This window comes from Trichoplusia ni, chromosome 5 (genome assembly GCF_003590095.1).
Source record: "Trichoplusia ni isolate ovarian cell line Hi5 chromosome 5, tn1, whole genome shotgun sequence".
Taxonomy (NCBI): Eukaryota; Metazoa; Arthropoda; class Insecta; order Lepidoptera; family Noctuidae; genus Trichoplusia; species Trichoplusia ni.
Window position 1 is genome coordinate 1322540 of NC_039482.1, and position 18343 is coordinate 1340882.

Sequence of the window (18343 nt, forward strand, 5' to 3'; positions counted from 1 at the left end):
GTAACATAATGTTAGCATATTTTTAGAAATATAAAAATTATCGTCCGTGGCTATTTCTTTTTTCAACAGTAATGATGATGTATAAGATGTCATTAGGTAGATCTTCAGCCAGATTCAGTATTTTAATGCTCGCTTTCCCGTAAAACTAAGTCCTTTCTGGCGCATTAAAATATGAATAAGCCATTGGTATGGTCCATTGGTATTCCGGTAATGCAAGTAAATTAAAAAGGATAGTAAAATAAATGAAGCCATAAGATTTTACAAGATGTGATAAAAATATTTCTACATTTTTCTATCTATACTAATATTCTAGAGACGAAAGATTTGTTTGTTTGACACGAATAGGCTTCGAAACTCCTGGATCGATTTGAAAAAATATTTCACTGTTGAGAAGCTACATTATCCCCGCTGAACATAGGCTAAAATTTATATTGAAAAATATTAGGGTTCTGTAAGAACATTGCGATATTGTAACCAAAGGTGTAAAATCGGAAACCTATTTCTGCCTACGCTGCTAATACTATTGACAATAGAACACAATGATGTACTACGGGTTTGCTTAACACGCGGACGAAGTCGCGGGCAACTGCTAGTTAATTACAAATTAATGAAGGAGCTTCGTCACTATTTCATTAATGTTTGCTGTCTTTTATCACCTGGTTAAGCATTATTATTATAACATCAATCCCTTATCTACACCTAAATCATAATAACACAACGTGAAACTAGAGTCTTTATTGTAACGTTTTAAAAGTTCCTGAACGACGGCTTAAATAAAAACTTGATTTAATTGTGAATCAGTGCATGTGAACAGATTTAAAACCAATAAAAAAATTACAATTAAAATATATTCATTTGGTTGAAGCATCAATTGTGTTTATTGCCTTTCAATGATCCTTGCAACGTCTAATTGAGTAGCGAAGTATCTTTTCTATTTTTCTATACTTTTAATACGTACGTACCTTATTCGGATATTATATTGCTAATGTTTCATATACTGGCGATTTAGACCCAACAGTAACCTTTCAATTTCCGATCAGCTGTCGCTAGTTTATTTATTGTCTTTGCTTAGCTATTTTAATATAGTATGTAGAAATGTTTTAGAGAAATCTATTTCAAATTCTCTTAAATAGTATGAATCTTTTTTTGCTGTAAGTTTCAGTATTTTTTTCAGTTTTTAAACATTTTTTTTTTACAAATGTCCGGCTCTTCACAACTGTTGGCAGTTTACGTAATAGTTGTCATTATACATACATAACTATGATATAATTTTTAATAGATATTTTTTACAAGGTCTCTCGTCTTCGTTTCACTCATACTGATGTCGCCGTATTACGTAAAACGATCGGTCACAAGTTAAAACAATGTCTCCATCGTATTACCATACGTGTGCTAGGCTTTGATATAAATTACAAAATATTGAATAAATTATTTTATGTATTGCATCTTTACTCAGGTGCTAAATAAGCAATGAAGTGCATGAAAGAATATTAAAGTATTTAAAATATTCAGTAATTTTATATGATCGCGCCATCTTAAAAGGTCGACTAATCGTTTGCTTACCATATACTAATATCGAGACATTAGCACAATCGAGGCTTTGAATAGATGATGCTAATGGCCTCGAATTTGTATTAAATCAATTATTAATTATCGTTACAGAAGGCCAGAGCGATCGGATATTCCAAACTTCGTGTCAGTTGTTTAATGTATATTTACCCCTCTTATTATATTCTGTAGATTCTACATCGCCGGATTTGTAGCCTACTGTCCGACAATATAGACATAGGCGAGGTAAAGTATAGACAGGTTAAGATTATGGTTCTGGAAATGCATGGTACGTACTTGTAAGTTATTTTCTTTTAAATATTGAGAATCATTCGAGTATTTCATAGTGTTGGCATTGTCTTTTTTTTCAGATAATAATAAAATGTTTTTAAATATGTAGGTGCATGTTTATCTTCCGTCAGAATTTTTTTATGTGCAGTTATCCCGACTCCACCATCGGTGCATGCGCAGTCGGAAAAGGGGGTGGAGAATATGGACATATGCACGTCGGAGCTGAACAGTCTGAAGGATGAGGTACTAATATATTTTACTATTATTCTTAATTCCATGGCATGTTTTGCAACGTGACGTATTTCTGTCTCACCTGCACTGACGTCTGGTTACGCATAATAGTGGATATTAAAACCAATCGATGCCAACAAGTGTTGACGTAGAATACTGATGACGCGAAGCCCACGTAAGCGCCAATAACTAATAGTAGTTACAATAACAATGGCGATATGCGACTAGCGGCCGGCACAAAATTAGCCGAGCTTATTATAAGCTATTTATAACATGAACACTATTGCAATATGTTTTGACCTTTTTCTGAAGTACCAAGGAATGCGTATAAGATTTTCCTTGTTCTATGACTATAAATAGTACTTACAGATTTTTTAATGTTATTTATTAATTCCCTCTTTGTTTTAGGTGGTTTCCTGTAACATGCCTGTTGTCAGTGCGACAGCCAACTACGTCTCCAACCGCAGTCTCCCAGCTAATTTCTGCATGGTAAATATTAAAGCATAGTTTACAATCACATTAGGTAACACCTGCAGCTAATCTATTTCGTAGCGACGAGACGAGACAACCGAAGACTTTATACAGAACCATAGGTGAAGCGAAAATGAGTCAGATGACAAATCATGTATTATGTTTGACATTAGGTACAGGCAAAAGATACTTCTAGTAAACGATAACATTTATAGGAACATATTAGAAGAACAGGTCACGGAATGTAAGCTCGACATGGTAGATTTATGAGCAAAACGTTAAGAACGAATGGAAATCGTGTGTATTTATAGCCTGTAACTGTATAATGTTTACAGGTAAACAGTTATATTTGTAGCAGAAAGGAGCCTAATATAGAGTGCATTTGAACGTAGACTTTTTTATGACATAGATTATGGTACCTACTGTTTAGGCAAATATATGTTGATGATGCCTATGAATAAAACCGATATGGTGATGGGCGACATGACAAATGTCTATAAATGAGGACAAAGTTAGTAGTGAACGCGCTTGTCAAAGCTCAATTTTCTTAATATCCTAAGGTACCACCTGAACGATACCAAGAGATTGGCCGTTACGAGATGCGATGTGAGAACACTGAAAAAATGCGGTGTAAGGTATGCTAGAAATTAATTCTTATTAATCAAACTATACCACTTATTCTATCTTCACTGGTTCTAGAGAATGTAAGGAATATATTTCTAGAAATTAGTAGCGCAAATCAGTAGGTATACGTTCTATTATATATTACGGATACTTAAAAACTTATTTATATAATTTGTACCTCTAAACTGTGTAGCACGTTTTAAACAAATTTAGGTCCACTTTTTAAGTCATAAGGTTTCTTTAAAACGTTGAGCACGAGACTTACTTTCTATGGTTTTTTATTATTGGAGTTTTACCAGTTACTTATTTGATTTTCAGGGAATTTTTCTTAGAACGACTTCTACCTAGGTATAATAAAGAGAACTTGAAAAACATTTAATGTCGTTAATTTCGATTTTAATGCTATGTTCCTTTTACATTTCTCTCGGAAAATGTATGGTTTCATTGATACTTGCACAGTCTTCGGTCTAGCATAGTCGTCGCCTTTCATATCATCCTCAAAATTCGTGGCATTACTTTCGAAAATATAGACTCCTTCCTTCCGAAGATCGATACTACTTTATACGTCCAAATTCGGGTTAAGTTTAATTCACACGCTCCCGCTTCACTACCATTTATTCCTCAAAATCCTTGATGAAAAATCAAATCAAATTGAGATCAATGAAAATCATTGAAATAGCTAAAGGTTTCGAAGTATTCCACTATATTCTCAACATCTCACGACGATTACACACTCAGGTGCGTGTAATCGTCGTGAGCAATTCTACATGAATTTAAAGATGATTTTGGATTATTATTGTTGTTGTTTTTGATGTTATTTGATATCTATGTACTTTTGTAAGGGTATATTAGGTATGGCGTATACGTCAAATTCGACGGACAAAATTTGTTAGATGCTGGCTCATATTTTACGACTATGGACCCATGTAATGAAGGTGTGTTTGATAGTGAACATGGTCCAAAAAGATCCTTAATAGATTTACTAGTTTTGTGTAACTCATTTGAGTCATTCGGGCCTACTTTTCCGAAAAGAATAGACAAAACATAAAAGTTAATTACTCGAACTGCGCACGTGACGGTTGTAGTGCTTCTGCGTTAACTTTAAAAACTTTTTTATTGTTCTCTTAGCGTGCATTATTCGAAACTTTTCCGTTTTCCATTTCATACAATTGAAATAAGTTATTTTCTGTGCGTAAAATTTTCCTAAAAGTTTTCTTTACGTCGTCAAAAATTTTCCGCTTTGACACATTTTTGACAATTGTAACTTTTTAAACTTAGCCTAGTCGAGTTTAAGTAGTTTTTTTGGTTTCGTTTGATTAAAAAAATAAGCTTTATAATGACTTGGAGACAAAAAGTAATATTATGAGATGGTTTACAGGATGGATTTTCATGCGTGATCTCAATGCATGACGGCGTCGTAATGTACACAACATCATCATTGACGTCTACTCTTGGCTTTCCGAAGGACATGTGGATTGGCAGGTCTTTTATAGACTTCGTTCACCCAAGGGTAAGATATTCCTAATATACCTACTTCTATAAAACCGGGATTTCACGAATGCTAGAATGAACTACAATGTTCAAAATTTTACAGGACCGCAGCACCTTCGCGTCCCAAATTACCAACGGATTGGCAGTTCCAAAAAATGTTAATAATGGTACGATAGAAAAAGGTAAATCCGTTTGACTAAATCCATTATGCCATCTTTATCTCGTAGTCAATGTACATATTTGCCTAATTGTTTGTTTAATAGGAATTACATGCACCCTTGTATTTAGTTAAATGTCGCATATATAAGTAACATATCACGCGATAGCTTAATTTAGTACTTTTGTGCGTTGTGTAAGCACGGCAATTTTAAATTATGTGTCTTGGATATTCAATTGAAAGATTGGCAAATGGATGGAATAAGTGAATGCTTGTCATTTTGTTGTTTTCTTCCATGAACTTGTCATATGTATATTTAAACTATACTCAGTATTAAGCAATTGCTCCATTTTTATAAAAGCCCTATATTGTTCTTACTATTTTTTTTCCTAGTAGTGGCATCAAATTGGCCGATTTTTTTATTCGAATCCGTAGCATCGATATTTTCGTTTGATGCGATTGGTGATTAACCGAAACAGAATAACGAATAACAAACATTTCAAAACTGTAACATAAATCACAGATTACGACAGATGACGTCATTATAAGCGGTCCAGAAAGCGCGTGTTTAAAAGTCGTTCTAAATACTTCAGTAACTTCACCATTTCTTGATGGACTTTAAAAGTTTCGAAAACAGAATGCTCATTACTAAATTTATTATTACTTAGTACAAATTGGATTTGTTATTGTGATTGATCTTAATTGTGCCAAGATTCTGCGAATTTGGTTATATTAAAAACTTTCAGGCGCACAATAATTGTATTATAAAAAATTTTTAGGGAACAAATTATTGGTTTTAGAACAATATGCCACGTGTGTTTAGTCAAATAAATTTCGGACCCTCAAAATTTTGCCAGTTTTGGTGACCCCGATACCGACATCCTGAGAGTCATAACTTATCTATTGCATCGTGAAATTGGAGCTATGCTTAATACTATGTGATATTTAAATTGTAAAATTTTAGTCTTAAAATAAATATAAATTTTTAACCAGTTTCGGCCAGCATTCACTTTCTTCTATGAATTCAAAATTTTGACTTATATGTTGTTATTTTAACCGTTACGGTGCAAGTATGTTTCTAATTTATTTGATATTGCTTTTTGCAAAGATCAAATTATCAGTACATACATATAATGAGAACATAGTAGTTATCAATTGCATCATTTTAATCGAACGAATATTTCTCATTCACTCAATAACGATTAGATTACAAGTAGATATTCTAGTACTGCGCCTGTTAACCACTTAAAGTCACTTTCTAGGACTCTTAAAGTTAGACTGTTGCAGTTGTGACACTTTAGAATCTTCCACAAATGCACCAGTTTTACTTTAAGTGGTGTTAATAAACCCCGTGATTCCTCTCCAGACTACCATCTCACTATATATAGTGACTCATTTTATGTATACATGAGCGAGTGCTAGATCGTGCTATTTTCACCCTTAAATTAAATTTGTGGAAATCTCCTGCAGTCGACTGTCGACCTATCTCCTTTGAGACCGGTCTTCATGCTTGCAATTCTGTCTCGACTTTTCAAGTCTCCATTGCTTTGTGAATCTCCTCGTTATTCGTGTATTGTGTTTTAAACGGTAATATTTAACCGTAAGCCGTTACCGACGGGTTTGAAAAAAGTGTTTTATTTATTTAAATCGTACACTTTATGGTTGTTCTGCTCTTGATGTTGTAAGTAAGTAGCATCGAATTTAATGGATCCCATATTGAATCTGGTACAATTTAATTTAACAATTCTGCAAAAAAATATTTTAATTTAGACGTTAAGTAAGACGATGCCCGTCAAAATCACTAAACTGGTAATTTGTTCAGTGCCTGTTTCACACCGTAGAATAATAAAATGTAGACGGTTAACTGACACTTTGGAGTTGTACCAATTGAATGACCAAGAAACTTCTATTGACTTGGGCTTGAGGTTAGTACAGCTGTACTGTATTTATTTGTGTTCATTTATATATCGTAGAAGTCTGTATTGTTTGATGTGTAATATTAAACTTAAACAATTGAACCGACTTCAGGTTATGTAATCTACTTTATTGTAAAGGGTTAGTCCATATTATGAATCTAGAGCCTTATTGTTCTATCGACAGAGAGAGATGGAGCTGTATAGACATGTGTCGCTATCTCTTTTTCACGGCAGACCTACAATGGCCTTTATGGTGACCCGCTATTGAGTTGCGACAAAACCATCTTTGTAGCGTTCAATGCTCGGTACGTTACAAACCTGAAAAGATATATAAGATAAGAAGTATGTTTTGACAAGAATTTTTCATTTTAAATTTAAATATGGGAGACATTACATTTTTTCTACTACGTTGTACACAGTGTCAAAAGGTTATGAAAACCGGTTTGTCTTCGACGCTGAACCTGAACACTTAAATAAAGCTATTCAAATAGGTAAGACTCGGCACATATGTTATTAGCGATCAAAATCATTAATTATTCATTTTCTATTGTTGAAAGCTGTTCCTGAAAACTTATTCCTTTATAAAGCGTATATTTTTGTCTTTAGCCCAATCCCCAGCTAACTCGGTGTCGACGATGGTGTGCCGCATACGCCGCTACAGGGGCCTCACGAGCGGGTTTAGTGTAAAGGACAAGACCGTCAGCTTCATGCCCTTCCTGCTAAAGTTGACCTTCAAGAATATAAGTGATGAAGAGGGCAAAGTCATCTATTTGGTCATACAAGCTACACCATTCTTCTCGGCCTTTAAAAGTAAGTTCACTTCCATACCATTCCAGATTGTAATTTTCTTAGTCTGCTTTTTTGTCTATCAGCTGACAAAACATTAGAACACGTTTTCTCTGAACAACCAACTTATATCATATTTTTCCTAAAGCACCGAATGAAGTGGTAATCAAGGCGGTTCCGTTCGTAATGCGTCACGCGGCTAATGGTCATATTGAATACGTGGATCCCGAGTCAGTACCATACCTGGGATATCTTCCACAAGACCTGGCTGACAAGGAAGCTCTACAGCTCTACCATCCGGACGACTTGCATTACCTTCATCAAGTATACGATACCATAGTCAAGGAAGGCGGACTGCCTAGATCTAAACCATACAGGTCAGTCTTAAGAAACTGCTTTTTCTGTACATTATACACGACTTTATCCGTTGGATTTCGTTGAAGTTTTTTGTACTTTTTCCGCTTCGGGATCGTATGTGGTAAATTTACTAGAGTTTCCAGACCCGTTTTTCCGGTTAAATCATAGTAAAAAGATATTTGCAACAATCATTTAAGTCCGATTATTCTTTTTCAAGCCAATATTTCAGTATTCGTGATGCGCATGGTTTAATATCGCTCCAAATATTCTTACAGGATGTTGACGCAAAACGGAGACTACCTCAGATTGGAGACGGAATGGTCGTCATTTATTAATCCCTGGTCTAAGAAACTAGAGTTTGTGATTGGAAAACATCATATTATTGAGGTAAGCTTTTTCTTTAAACAAACCTTATATTGAAATTCTACCCAGAGAAGTGTCAATCTAATAGTCCAAGTTCATCGTCGTTCCCGAATTAATTGTTATGTTGTATTGTTTATAGGGGCCGAATAACCCTGATGTGTTTCAAGTCCCAGAGCCGGAAAAGACCACCAAATCATGCGAGGAGGAAAGGAATAAAATACAAAAGCTCCGCGACTCTATCATACGGACCTTGAATGAGGCATGCGACCTTTTTCACATAAACTAACTCATTATTTCTTCTTAAATACTAAAATAGGTTCAACGGTTGCCAATTTGACCTAAATGCATGTTTTATGATATGCGGGTCAGCATAATGCGCTTCAGACGACTCGTAATCTGTTTTACCGCTTGACTATAGGGTTTCAGTTCCCTGTCACATTGTACAGCTATTATCAAAAATTAAAAAAGCATCAATTAAGTTGCCTATACACAACCAAATAGGTAACCCATTCGGTTACACTTAAATTATTTTCAAAATTCGTTCACTAATTTAGCCTTCCGAGCAGGATTTTTAGTACGTGAGATTATCCTCAGATAGATTCTGAGTAAACAGGTCCCTGTTGTGTGAGGTGTGCACTGTAACAAGCAGTCAAACAATCATGTTTTAAATGTTTTTCTGTTTAAAACCAAAGTATATAACAGGTAAAAAACGTGTGTTCAAAAGGTTATCCTATTTAAGCACGTGAATTGACAGTTATCATTTTTTGATGTTTAATTTATGTTTATCGTTTGGCTATAATCATGTAGACCTAACAAATGTTAAAAGCTTAGTAATTATTTGAGCTACAAAAATTTTAACAATGTCACATGTAATAAATTGTTCGAAGCTTGTAACCAAAAAAAAAATACAATCAAAATTATAAATAATACATTTGTTTGGACGACTGATTTATTAAATTGTATCTGTCTGCTTAATTTATCAAAAGCATGGTTGACTTTGATGTTAATCAATAAAAGCATGAGAAGTTAATGTCGTAAACCCATCTTAAGCGCCATGTATGTTAGATATTATAACTCGTCCTTCTGTTGTACAGGTTTTGACCAAGCCGGCTGAAGTTGCAAAGCAACAGATGAGCAAGCGTTGCCAAGATCTTGCTTCGTTCATGGAAAGTCTTATGGAGGAGGCTCCTAAGACTGATGATGAGCTCCGATTGGAGATACAGGATCCTGACCATAGTTACTATGTAAGTTCCTTTTTTTCTTATCATTTACACAACTTCTTCTAACATCATAGTAAGCAAAGCTTAGCAAAAGAAAACATATTTTAGAAAAATTACACCCAGGTTTAGGTTAAGTTAGAGTCTGACACTATTCCCTCCTCCAAGGTGGCTATGACTATTCGTACAAAAATGCACAAAACAAATGATCGTACACATTAAATAAACATTTGTCCTGATCGGTCTATACCGCCGGCCCTGATGGCTGGGCTATTAACTGCTTTACTAAAATAATAAATTCAATTATGAATTGCGCTATCATGATGATTTATTTAAATTCCCCTTTTTGGAATGAGATATGACCTTTATTCTACATTAGGAAGATTTCCGGCCAGACTTCTGTTTTAAAAAAAGATCAGAGGAGGATAAATTACTTTTTAAGTGAAGACTCTTTACAGCTAATAAGAAAGCGATCTCTTTTTCTTATATCACAGTTATTTATAAGAGAAATCCATATTAAAAGCTGTTTTGTTTTAGGAGAGAGACTCGGTGATGCTCGGCGGTATATCGCCGCATCACGATTACTATGACAGCAAGTCCAGCACAGAAACGCCGTTGAGTTACAACCAACTCAACTACAATGAAACATTGCAGCGGTAAGCTTTTAAACTATGTATTTTATCAGGATCTCGACTCTTGCTCATATTTAATTTATTTTTTATTGACCTTCTCATCCTTCCGTTTTTATATAGTTTAGTTATTTATTTCATTTTTGTTTTTGTCCTGACTTGAGTTACGATTCCCTATTAAAACAATTATTTTGCTTTGACTCGGATTTGAGTTTTCCCAAAATCCACTTTTTTTAACCCGTCATTCCATCGCGACTTTAGTTAATGGAAAGCACTTTCATGTCAAACGAATAGTTATGTGACAGCCCTATAGTCCAAACATTATCCTGTTATCGCATCTTATACAGAATGGTGATATGAAATTTAAAAAAAAACTCGTTGCCATATCTTATGTGTATCTTAAAATGTAGCCCTAATATTGTCTACTAAGAATTTGTGAAAATGTATGGATTTGTGTTACTCTTTAACGCTAAGACCTGAATGGATCCATTTCGATCCAATGTATCCATATGTCTCGCAAATCGCAACCCTTAAGAAAAACTTCATAAAAAACTCAGTTGCCTTTACAATCCAAACGAAATAATTTGTCGGATGAAATATCAAAGGCGACGGCTGACATATGCTTGCTTTAAGAAATGATTTATTTCTTTATCAATTACGGAATTGAGATCTCAGAAATAAAAATATTTACCTCCTAATTTAGTTAACCCATCCATTATTTGTCCATATTCGAGAGATAGGTATATAGGCAAAACTGAAGTTAATAAGTAAAATAACATTTTTTTTATTTACACCGTCCAAAAATCATCATCCTGTATAATATATGCGTATTTATTAATCATTGATCTGTATTTACTTTTATATTTGTGTTCAGGTATTTCGATAGTCACCAACCTATATCATTTGAGGACTACAACACTGTCACCGGCGAAAATATTCTTGGACTGAAAGATGCGAGACCAGTTCCAAAGTACGTGTTATTCTTATTAGCGAATTGCTACTCGTATATGAACTTTTAATTAACATTGTAATTAACCAAATAGCTAAGTTACTATTTCATTTTTAAAGGATTTAAAACCTGGTCTTATCTTTGACCGGTAAGGAATTCAGAAAAATTTCTTTTTATGAAGTAATATGTGTATTTTGATAAGAAGCTATGTAATATTCAACTCGCGTTTAAATTCAAGTCAAGCAAATTGTTTTGCGATCTGCTCTTAATCATTTATGCATGTTCCTATAACTTGTGTTGTTTTTTTTCAGTCATTGCCTCTCGCCAATAGCGCAGCATTCCCGTGACTCCGGTGACTTGACTTGCTCGTCAGATTCCAATGGGATGTTATGCCTTAACAGCCCAAATGCGCCGTTCGGGGATTACCCACCGATCCGCCTTACAGAGTCCTTGCTTAACAAGTTAGTTTGTAGAATCTTATTAACAATATTCACAACTCTAACGTACGCAAAAATAAAATTTACTTTCAAATCAAGTACCTTATAATAGACAGCTGCAGACCTACTGACAGACAACATAAAACTTATTTTTTAAGACGCGGTCTTATGCTTATTGCCTGTCCATATTTTAATTTTGGTGTTTAATGAAAACTTTTCTTATAGATGTTTTAAATTTATTAGGCACAACAGTGAAATGGAGAAGGAACTTTTGAAGATACATCGTGAGTCTCGCTCGAGCAGCAAGGGAGATAGAGAAAAGAATTCGAATGAAAACAGACAGAAGAAGAAGGAACATTTAGCACGCTGTAACGCGTCCTATCATCCCACAGCAGCTGGGGTCACTACTACAGCCTTGCAGGTTAGTTATATACCTATTTTACCAACTTTCATTTGCTCGTGTTTATTATAAAATGCTAAATATATCAGAAAACATATATCGTAAGCACAAAACAATGTTTGACCGCTTTTACTAGGTCTATTAACGTTTCAAAAGAGCTTTATTTGAATCATTTTAGTTTTGTCTCACAATGTCGTCTATTTTATACAAACAGGCACACGGAACAAAACGTGCATCGAAACATCTGGACACAGAAGCCGGCAACCACAAACACCACTGCCCGTCGCCGCGCAATGCGCGTCGCAAGCAGAGGACGCTGTCGACCAGCGCCGCTGTCGCACAACCCGCCGTGTCCACCGCAGTCACTACCACTATGGGTAAGTAACAAAGCACATTAAAAATAAAACTATTATTAACGTATTTTATCGAGGTCTCATATTCAAATTTACGTTTGGACTCTTTTCACGAATAGCATTCATGGATGATTATTATAGTAAGCATAATTATGTAAATTTAAATAACGACCCGATTAAGTTCTTTAAAATTGTTTTATTTTAATGTGTAACACTCGCATAGATCTGGGAATCAATAAGTTCAAGGTATTTATAACTAAATGTTGTGATTCGATGTTGTAAAACTAATGTGATTGGTTGTTTGTAAAACTGCTATTTTTTGGTTACCGTACGAATGATGTTAAGGCTCACTTTTTGTGTTTGACCTGTTGATAGGCGTCAGGGCCAGCGCACAGTTCCAATATGATCTACAAAAAGTGTCAACTGATATGCTTATGTGTTCTCAGCTCTAATTTGAAAACGTTTGCCCTTAATGCGGATGGTTTTAAAATCTGATTTCAAGTAAAAAAATCTACTGCCCTGAGCCAGACTTACTATGCGCCGGCCCTTATCAAAATTTTGACAGCCAGTCTCATCGCACCAAAAATAATGTAGTCCTCTGTGATTGGGTTGTGGTTTTGGGCAGTCGCTTTATGTAAAATATTGATATCGTGATAGAACATGGTAAGTCTGGAAGCCGATGATGCCACATGTTCGTAGGAATACTAAGAAAAATCACATTATTTTTATACTGTTAGGCCAGCTATTAAGAAATCGGAATTTGATTAAAGTAGGTTGATAGATTGATAGGCTGTTTTGGGGACAATCTATGGATCTTATAGGCAACCTTAGCCACGAAGGCACAATCGCTTTTAGGTCTCTACTTCTTTTCAACCCTTTTTTTTAATTGTTTTTATTGAAGTAAATCATATTTTTTATGTTACAGAAACAAATCAGTGGCCCACTGCCCCCATTAACAACATGAATGCATTCATCCTAGGAGTGGGTATCCCTCAGCAAATGTCTATCATGAGCCCCGTCTCCGCGTTGCCCGCTATGCCAGGCATGGCAAGTATGGCAAGCATGCAGGGCATGGCAGGAATGCCAGGTAACCTTATAACTAGGCGCTGTTAGGTTCTAATGGCTGGGCTGAGGCTTTCCTTCTCTCTTTACGCTTAACTCTGTCTATGGCAGATTGGGGCCCGTTCCGCGCAGAGATCGTTCCACTTTTTCTTCTGTATTTAATATACAAAATTATTTTTAAAACACAAACATATTTTGTGTCAAGATCGATTCCTGCCGCACTTGGAATGGTTACGAAATTTCTTGGTAAAGATTTAAAGTAAGCCAACTCTCAGAAGTAACTCATAATCATGAAACATCATACTTCATACTAATATTATTGAAGCGAAAGATTGTATGTTTCTTACCTCTTCTCGCTGAATTGGCTGGACTAATTTTGGTCAAATTTTAAATAGAGGTAGCTGAGGGCATGGACTAACACATTGGCTACTTTTTACCCACGGTTTTACAAGATTTTTTTAGTAATATATAAAGACGGAACTTACAATGTTTTGCAAAAACAGGGATTAGAAGTTTGTCATGACATTTCATCATATTAATACTGTAAATGCGAATGTCTCTTTGTGTATGTTTGATTCCTGTACGCTCCAATGGGTAAACCAAGTTTTCTGAAATTTGGTATGTAAGTAGCCATTTGAGCGTCAACCGATAACACGCATATATTTAAGCGCACTCACAAACATTCGCCTTTATAAATTGCTGTTAGAAACTTGAAATAGTCATTCTCTAGTAATGTTCATATTTACGCCATCTGTAAAATAAATCATTTTTTAGAGTATCAAAATAGTCGTGGTTAACACCGCTAGTAGTACATTAGTTAGTAAGATAGTCTAATAAGGAGTGTTCATTAACTTTAGTAATAGGACTCATACTGCTGCATTCGGACAAGTTTAACAGATTGATTCGTGAAAACTAACACTAGAGTGTCCTAATACGCAAAAATTATCATAATTAGTTAACATTTTTGCCTTTTCCTCCTACCCTATCGATATAGACTATCATATGCGTAATGCTTACTCGAATTTCACATTAACTAATGAACCATTAAATTATTATTTTACATTTAATGATGGTTAGTTAATACTCGAAAGTGCGACCGTCATTTATACCGTCGACTGCCAAAAACATCTTTATAATTATGCATGTTTCCTTTACATGCCCGGTTTTACCTTGAAATCTTCGACTCTATCGTGGCAGTCAAATTATCAAATTTAAGGCTCGTTAAAATGTAGAAAATTAGTGGCCGATAACTGGCGCCTATCTTCATATTCTGTGTTCTCAGAAAGAATCGAGTGGGGTACCAAAATAGTGGGTTTTATGAATGCATTACCAGTGCCAACAAATCACATTAGTTGGCATTCTATTAAACTTTGTTCTTATCTTGTATACTGCGAATTGACATGCTTCTTCATGCATTAATAGATCTATCTGTGGCAGCACCAAGTTTTATTCTTGTTTCATACAAAAAAAAATGAATGAATAAGTTTTCATTTTTGCATCGTATTGTTTATAGGCATGTTTCCGATGTACTATGCACCAGCCACACATCAACCTATGCCGTCGACTTCGTCGGCTACAAATCCACCACAAGGCCATTTCCAGGCACCAACAAGTTAGTATAAGTTGTGTTTTCTATGAGCTATTTTTAAGTTTATTATATATCGAAAATGTTTGTTTAAGGGTTCGATATGTAAAAGCTCTAATATCACATTCAGAAAACTTACAGTGTATTACTTTTATTTCAGTGATGATGTATGGCCAGCCAATGTACGGATCGCCGTTTATGTACTCGGCGATAAACCCGCAGATGTCATATCCTATGCAGCAAACACAATTGATGGCACAATCTATGCAATACACTAACAGTATGAACCCTCTCGGACTAACCAGCAGCAACTACGAAGAGGTACGTCACGCGACTATTTTGTTACTCTAACCCGGTATATTGGCACAAACTTATTGCTATACAGAATTTCAGCATGAACAGCGTTTGGTTTTGACTGGTTTTCTAACATACACAGAGCTTGGTTAGACACGTCACTCAACATACTCGGAGACACAACTTCCGTTTTATATACGAGCTGACTTAAACTAAGTCGATGTCGCAATAGATTGAGACGGTATTTTGAATGTTTGTTTTGCCAGATCTAGATACTAGTCCGGCATCAACATCAGTTTTGATCTGAATTTTACGGCAACGCGACGAATTTGTATTACATTACTTAGATATCTTTATGAGAGACTGATTTATTAATATTCTATAATTAATATACGGCTGTTTTACGCAATTTATGGTACTTGCGAAGTAACACTAAGAGTAAGTAAATTGAGTTGCGATGGTACAAGTTTTAGGGTGTGCCGTAAGACCTAAACTAGTGGCCTTAGAAAAACTTTCGAAATGATGTCTAAAGTACGAAAAAACTATTTCAAATGATGAGTCAGATTAGACTCAGGTCGGTATTAATCACAAGGATTGCAGTAAGTGTCATTTTAAATTGTTTTTACAGCAAGTTGAATTCTACTGCAATCGTTGTGAAATATAATAATGAAAATGAAATTAATGGCACGGTGTATTAAATTTATTTACCTGTTAGACCTAATAGTGCCATCGTTTAAATCCTAAAATAAATATTCATTTATAACTTTTACTAGCAGGCAATATTACGACGGAATATTAACAGGACGAATAGAAAACTTTATATTAGTTTTAATTTATTATTATAATTCATTCTCTTTGAAGTACGTTACAGAGTATTGTATTGTTTGAGTTCCCGATCACGGTTTTCTTCATGTCCGGCATATTCTAGCATTGACTATAGTAACACAGTACTTATCGATTATGATAACCTGCACAGGCCTGTAAGCCCAGTTTAACATTGAGGCCAGGCAAGTTTACCAGTGTCTGGCGCGACAAGATAAGAGCAGAATCTCACAAATTAGACCAAGGAAGCGGCGATAGTAACTCTTCAACAAATGCATTGAATCGGGTATGTAATATAGACATAAGAGTTATTATTCCTACATACATTGTTCAGGTGTTGCATTAATATGAATGATTGGTTATTTTGATCGCTGGTGTTTTGTTGCTTGTATAAAAGCTGCAATAGTTGCAGTCTTGCATGTGTACATGATAATATTGTTTGATTATCCTCTCAGGGAATTTGATTCATTAGCACTTTGTGACAGACAATGTCACTCATTCACAAAACTACAAAATCTTGTTTCTTAAACTTTTCATAACTATTTAAGCTAAATATTAATGAAGTAAGCTTTTGTGCTTATTATCTTTTGTTGCATGTTCTGCTAAATTTAGTATTGGAGTTCTGCAATCAACATATTTTTAGAATTCTTTTTCTTTTTGGAATCTATGTTTTTGCACTGTTTAAATGCTTTTATAGGAGTCGGAGGCAAACGATAGTCATGCTGGAAACGAGAAGTCAACAAAATACTCAACAGACATCAGATCCTCGTCAAACAGTTACAGCCCTAAGGTTAGAGCTGCACCAGTGGCTCATATTTGAAACTATTCACGATTAATTTAAATTACATTCTTCTTGTTTGAGCACAGATTCTTTATGTTTTTCAAGTTATACTAACACATTATGACAAACATCCGGATATGATAACATAACAGTTAATTACCTGTTTACTGTGTAACCGGTTCATTCAGTAAAATCCCGTTTTATGGGATTATTATTTTGTGCGCCTTTTATATACGCCTGTTTTTTTAAGAAAGCAGCTAATGCTATGAAGTATTTAAGTATGTATATAAGTAGTGACGTTACTTTGGTAGGACGTCTCACGCACAATTTTGTTTAATTACGCCATACATGTTTATGATTTGCGAGGCTCTGTATTTAATAATTTACTACAAACTTGCTCTTTATTTTCATGAAAAAGGCATAATATTTTCAAGTATGTGAGTACATTAGTATTCATTTTAAGTACAAATGTGTTAACCATAACATTCCAATTAATTTTTAAACCGTTACCGTTATCAAAATTGATGTACACAACACTTATTTATTTTGTTAAGATAAAGACTTTTATTTTCTTTTTATTTTTAATTGAAGGTTAAAATAAGCACTTTCAGTTTGTTTTTTTTTTGTATTAATATTTTACGAAAGTGAACCCCAAAAACTCTGTTTCAATAAATCCGTGACGTTTTTGCCTACAGAGTACTGAGGCTGTACCGAAGACGCCTCCCTTGGCCCGTGTGAACAAGCTGGGCAGAGTAGGACAGAGTGAAGAAACTCCCGACAAAACTGATGGAGAATCTAGTTATTCATCATTCTACTCATCCTTCTTTAAGACTGAATCTGGCAGTGCCGAGGAAAGCGGGGACCCTAAATTTAATAAAGACAAGAGATTTCGGGTAACTATTTGCTAAAAAAATTTAGTTACGCCTATAAAACTATTTAGGAGCAACTTAGAGCACACTTAGAAATCCAGGCAACAATTTTTACCAATAACAATGTTTATTGTGTGGCAAATGTAATTTTCCTATATAAAAACCGACACTTAAGTAGTCTGTTTTTTGAGGAAGTTTGTAGAAAAGACGTAAGGAAGATTGAGTTCAAAATCTTGTTCGGCAGGTGGCGCTACGTCCATACGTTTAGAGACGTTTGATATAAATAAATAAGAAATTATTAGCGAATTAATTTAAGATTTTTGTTTGTTTTCGTTTCTTGCTGTCCAGCCCATAACAAGAAATGTTGTTTCAGAGTCCATTGAACGCTTCGTCATCGTACTACCAACCCAACCCCGTCAAGAAGGTCGCCAGGAGGAAAATGGAACCACCATGGATGGAACAGGTTAGTTCTTTGATTAAATTATCATCAGTTTGTTATAAAGAAGTTCTCGTAGCTAAACTACAACTACAGAAGTTAATCAAGCACAGGAAAAGTCAATTTTGATACGGACAGTACGTGAATGGATGACCATCTATGTCGTAACGAATTCCCCCGTGTTTCGGAACTCGGAAGGCACGTTTAACGTTCCACCTTCCAACGCCAGCATTAGTTAAGCAAAAATAATAATCTGCAATTTTAACAAAGTCTT

General features: G+C 34.9%; 1 protein-coding gene across 12 annotated transcripts in view; it reads left to right on the plus strand.

Moving 5' to 3' along the window:
• The window catches only part of LOC113493972 (period circadian protein), a 31611-nt gene that overhangs the window by 8940 nt on the left and 4328 nt on the right, over window positions 1-18343 (plus strand). Inside the window, exons 5-27 of one of the 12 annotated variants that reach the window (XM_026872034.1) lie at window positions 1988-2082; window positions 2479-2559; window positions 3102-3176; window positions 4544-4675; window positions 4760-4838; window positions 7149-7220; window positions 7336-7539; window positions 7664-7892; window positions 8148-8259; window positions 8375-8494; window positions 9330-9479; window positions 9990-10108; window positions 10956-11051; window positions 11342-11491; window positions 11711-11888; window positions 12082-12244; window positions 13146-13307; window positions 14796-14894; window positions 15028-15188; window positions 16138-16269; window positions 16681-16773; window positions 17460-17657; window positions 18007-18096. In XM_026872034.1, coding sequence (XP_026727835.1) covers window positions 1988-2082; window positions 2479-2559; window positions 3102-3176; window positions 4544-4675; window positions 4760-4838; window positions 7149-7220; window positions 7336-7539; window positions 7664-7892; window positions 8148-8259; window positions 8375-8494; window positions 9330-9479; window positions 9990-10108; window positions 10956-11051; window positions 11342-11491; window positions 11711-11888; window positions 12082-12244; window positions 13146-13307; window positions 14796-14894; window positions 15028-15188; window positions 16138-16269; window positions 16681-16773; window positions 17460-17657; window positions 18007-18096 — 2990 coding nt within the window. The remainder of the gene's footprint in view (window positions 1-1987; window positions 2083-2478; window positions 2560-3101; window positions 3177-4543; window positions 4676-4759; window positions 4839-7148; window positions 7221-7335; window positions 7540-7663; window positions 7893-8147; window positions 8260-8374; window positions 8495-9329; window positions 9480-9989; window positions 10109-10955; window positions 11052-11341; window positions 11492-11710; window positions 11889-12081; window positions 12245-13145; window positions 13308-14795; window positions 14895-15027; window positions 15189-16137; window positions 16270-16680; window positions 16774-17459; window positions 17658-18006; window positions 18097-18343) is intronic. The other 11 variants (XM_026872035.1, XM_026872040.1, XM_026872043.1 and 8 more) reach the window with 11 other exon arrangements.